Raw genomic sequence first — 3751 nt, forward strand, 5'->3', positions numbered from 1 at the left:
TTATATACATCTCAATACATCATTTACAATTATAGTGTCTACCTAATTAATTATGAACAGAATAGTTAGTTATGCCTAGCATTAAAAATCATTAAAAACCAGAGAAAATTAAATATAAGTTCCATTGATTCTTACTATACTATTTGTGCTACTATTTTATTTTCTTTAAAAAATGGAACAGGGACATGGGGAAAAGTCTACAGCTTCCCTCCATTACAAGTAGGTTAAAGCAAGTAATAGGACATTACCTTCTCTGAATATAACACATTAAATTATGAGAAGTAGCAGCTTTGAAGTACTATCTTAGCTAACTCCATAATTGCTATTGTAGCCATTATGAACTGTAATGACAAAACAGTGAAAATTAGTGATTTGCACCAAGCAGACAAGATTTCTCAGTTCAGAATTAATTATCTGTAGTCCCAAATCACAAGAAATAGTATTATTCTTAAGCATGAACATCCAGAATTTTGTTCATACAGTATCTTGACATAACATTACAATATTATCATTATAAGTTACCTCAATGCATGCTACTGTAAAACCCTAGGATTTTATTATTTATAGTATATCCTCCCAATCACAGCCTCAAAAATAGTCCTGTAATGAAATAACCACAGAATTATGTGTTAGACAGATAAGGTATACATGGAAAAGAAGAAATCACAAGACTACTATTATACAGACAATACAGCTTTATTATGTTCTTTCACCAGTTGTAGCAAAAACATTTAACAACTGAATGAATAATCAAGGGAACTTAATTGTCAACAGGAATTTCAGAATTATGTTCTAAATTTTAGACCAGGAAGGCTTGACAGGGAGAAAACAGACCATATACACACTGTAGTAATAGTCTCTATTATGAAGATTTAATGCCTTCTTTAAAAGCACTGAGATTATTGAGGCATCTTACTGCAGGTTATGTATCATCTCCTCTTTGGCAATGAGATGTGTAGTTTTGTTAACTAGGGCCATTAGTGAGTTCAGCTTGTGAGACCAGTCATTGAGTATATTGTTTGGGTCCTTAGGCCTCTGAAAATTGATAATTCCTGCCAGCCTGTCTACTTTAGCAAAGATGGTCTTATTAACTACTAGGTTAGACAGGAACTCCTCCGATTCCTGTAAAGACAAACAGCACTAAGTCAAGAAAATGGCATTTTTATCTACAAAACATCAGAATTCCTCCCAAACAGCATTAAAGCACAGGGTTTTCTTTACACTTAACAGAAATACATCTGTAGTAATATTGTACTTAAAAAATGCACAATACTTTAATATTACACATGTTGGCACTGCAAGGTACTAGCACAATCTGTTAAAAAACTTTTTTTTTTATTTGACCTGTATCTGATTATCCTTCATTAAATTAAAAATTTAATATACTACCCCAACAGACTTTTACACTTTGGAGGACTTGGCAACACAGATATCAGAACAAGCTGTCTGACAAGCATAGGAAAATCCGTGTGAATTAATTACTGACCACTGTCAAAGACGGTTTATTCCGAGTTTATGGAAAAGAGCAGATTTAATTAAGAGACAGTAGGGTAAAGCTTTTCATTTGCACTCGAAATATCAATATGCCATGATGTATGAATCTCTTTGGAAAGCTCTTGAAAACACAAAGGGGGATGACAGGAAGACTACTCCACCCCATGTTCCCAAAGTACAACCATTTATAAACAGGGACATTTAAAAGTGAGAAACCCTGTATCTTCAGTCAGCTTTAATCACCCATTGAGAAGAACTTTTTAACACTGAAACACAGGACAAGAAACTCCAGCATTTAAATGAGACCTTGAATATAAATGAATTTTTAAGAGCAGCTTTTCCCTTATGGGCACATGCATCATGAAATTGAGTTCTGCCTGAATTAAAAAACATTTTTCTAACTCCCATAAAGGCATGAAAATACACTCAAGTCTTTGTATTGACTAGTAAAGCGACAACTATTCAGATTAATACTATTACTCCCAACAGACTTCTACGCTATTTCTCATAAAAAGAACCCAATGAACTAAAGTTCAGTTAATGCTCCCTGTCTATCATTACAGCACACTCTGTTCTTCCTGTGAGAGCTGAAAAGCACTGGTAACACAAACAGGGGAATTAGACTAAGAATGAAGCCAGGAAAGCTACAAGGATAATACAAAGACAGATACACAGAGATACAACAACAGATACAATATCCATGAACATTCATAAACACACAAGTGTAAACCCTGAGAATTTTGTACCAAGCAGTGTATTTCTACAATGCTAGGTCTTTCTGCATTGTCTGTCTGTAAAACAATGCAATGATGATCTATGGCATCACTTACAGAGCTTTCTAAGCTAAAAAGAGAACTCAAATACAAATTAAAAGAGAACGTTACTCTGCTGAATACTTACATTTTTGCCACAAACACATGCACACATACGCTTCCACACCCTTTATGAAAAAAGGATAAGCAAAGCAACACTTACATCAACAGACAGATCCAGGAGCTGTGCCATTCTCTTCATTGTAATTCTGGTATAATATTTAGCCATTATTCTAATATTCTGGAATAAAAGTGTTCAGAGTAGAGGGTTATGTGCAAAAAATAATTGAAGCAGGCTGCAAAAATATAAAAGTCAATGTTAAAAGCAGATTAGGAGCTGTAGTGCTCTAACAGCAGTCCAGCATAAGCTATGTGAGGGAGTTGTGAACAAACAGTTCTTCTACTTGTAAAAGGTATGAAAGTCTCTACCTGACAAATTAGTAAGTAATGAAATTAACTAATTACGAATTTAATACAAAGTAAGACTTTCAAGTTTCTGTGCTATTGAAATGTGAATGCTAAATCTCACAATTTGAGTGCAATATGCTCTTTTTTCTGGCAACTGTGCCAAATACCTATCTATAATAAAGATATACAAGCAAATAAAATGTTGAAAATATAACACAATGGAAAAGGCAACTTATCTGCTGCTTTACTACATACTTTTTTTGTTTCTCTTTGTAACTAAAATATGGCAAGCAAAAAGCATTTTCAGTTGAGGCACTGAATACATAGCTAATGCTTAGAGACAGCCACACTTACATGTTCCACAACTCTGTTCTTTAAATCTTTCCATCTCTTTTCACCTTCCTCTGTACAGCCAAAAACATCTGTTGCAGGACTGTCAAGGGATCCTTCTCTCAATTCTTTCCCATATTCTTCAACTAGGGCAGTCCACCGCATCAATTCCATGGTGGTAAATAGTTTTAGGAGGTCTCTAAATGGTTTAGTGAAGTTGATTTACAATCCTGTATTAATAAGGCTCATTTCATATGTAAATAGATTGAAGAAATAATTTTAAATGTTTTAATTTTATTACCATTATTATTCATTGTTCTTTATGAATATACTCGAATACTTCATGCTATCAGGGGCAGCTCAAGTCAGACTCTGTTTCTAATAAAGATCTTTCTCTTCTAAAGAGACATTTATTTTAATGTAGAACTTGCACAATTATGGAAATTTTGCAGGATTTTCCATACAGCATGAAAATCTGAGATGCTTACAGCAGACTCAGTGTAAAGAGATTTCACTTGCACAGCTAGTTTGAGAAACACTTTTTTTACCTAAGAATTGTTTATTAGGAAGAATACTTACTTATACTTCGGGATTTCTTCTAGCTTTTTGTCACTACTAATTCTGTGCACCAAATCAGATTGTTCATTGTCATAAGGTGAAAGAATAACATAAAGAACAACGCTCTTCAGTGCCTGTTTAAGAGGAAA

General features: G+C 33.8%; 1 protein-coding gene across 1 annotated transcript in view; it reads right to left on the reverse strand.

Annotated features, from left to right (window-relative positions):
• Positions 1 to 680: 680 nt before the first annotated feature.
• The window catches only part of PSMD12 (proteasome (prosome, macropain) 26S subunit, non-ATPase, 12), a gene marked incomplete at its 5' end in the record, with an annotated part of 7585 nt that continues 4514 nt past the window's right edge, over positions 681 to 3751 (reverse strand). The window contains 4 exons of the mRNA XM_009706700.1: positions 681 to 1122; positions 2470 to 2547; positions 3069 to 3243; positions 3624 to 3736. Coding sequence (XP_009705002.1) covers positions 913 to 1122; positions 2470 to 2547; positions 3069 to 3243; positions 3624 to 3736 — 576 coding nt within the window. The remainder of the gene's footprint in view (positions 1123 to 2469; positions 2548 to 3068; positions 3244 to 3623; positions 3737 to 3751) is intronic.

Source organism: Cariama cristata, unplaced genomic scaffold, assembly GCF_000690535.1.
Source record: "Cariama cristata isolate BGI_N322 unplaced genomic scaffold, ASM69053v1 scaffold24288, whole genome shotgun sequence".
Taxonomy (NCBI): domain Eukaryota; kingdom Metazoa; phylum Chordata; class Aves; order Cariamiformes; family Cariamidae; genus Cariama; species Cariama cristata.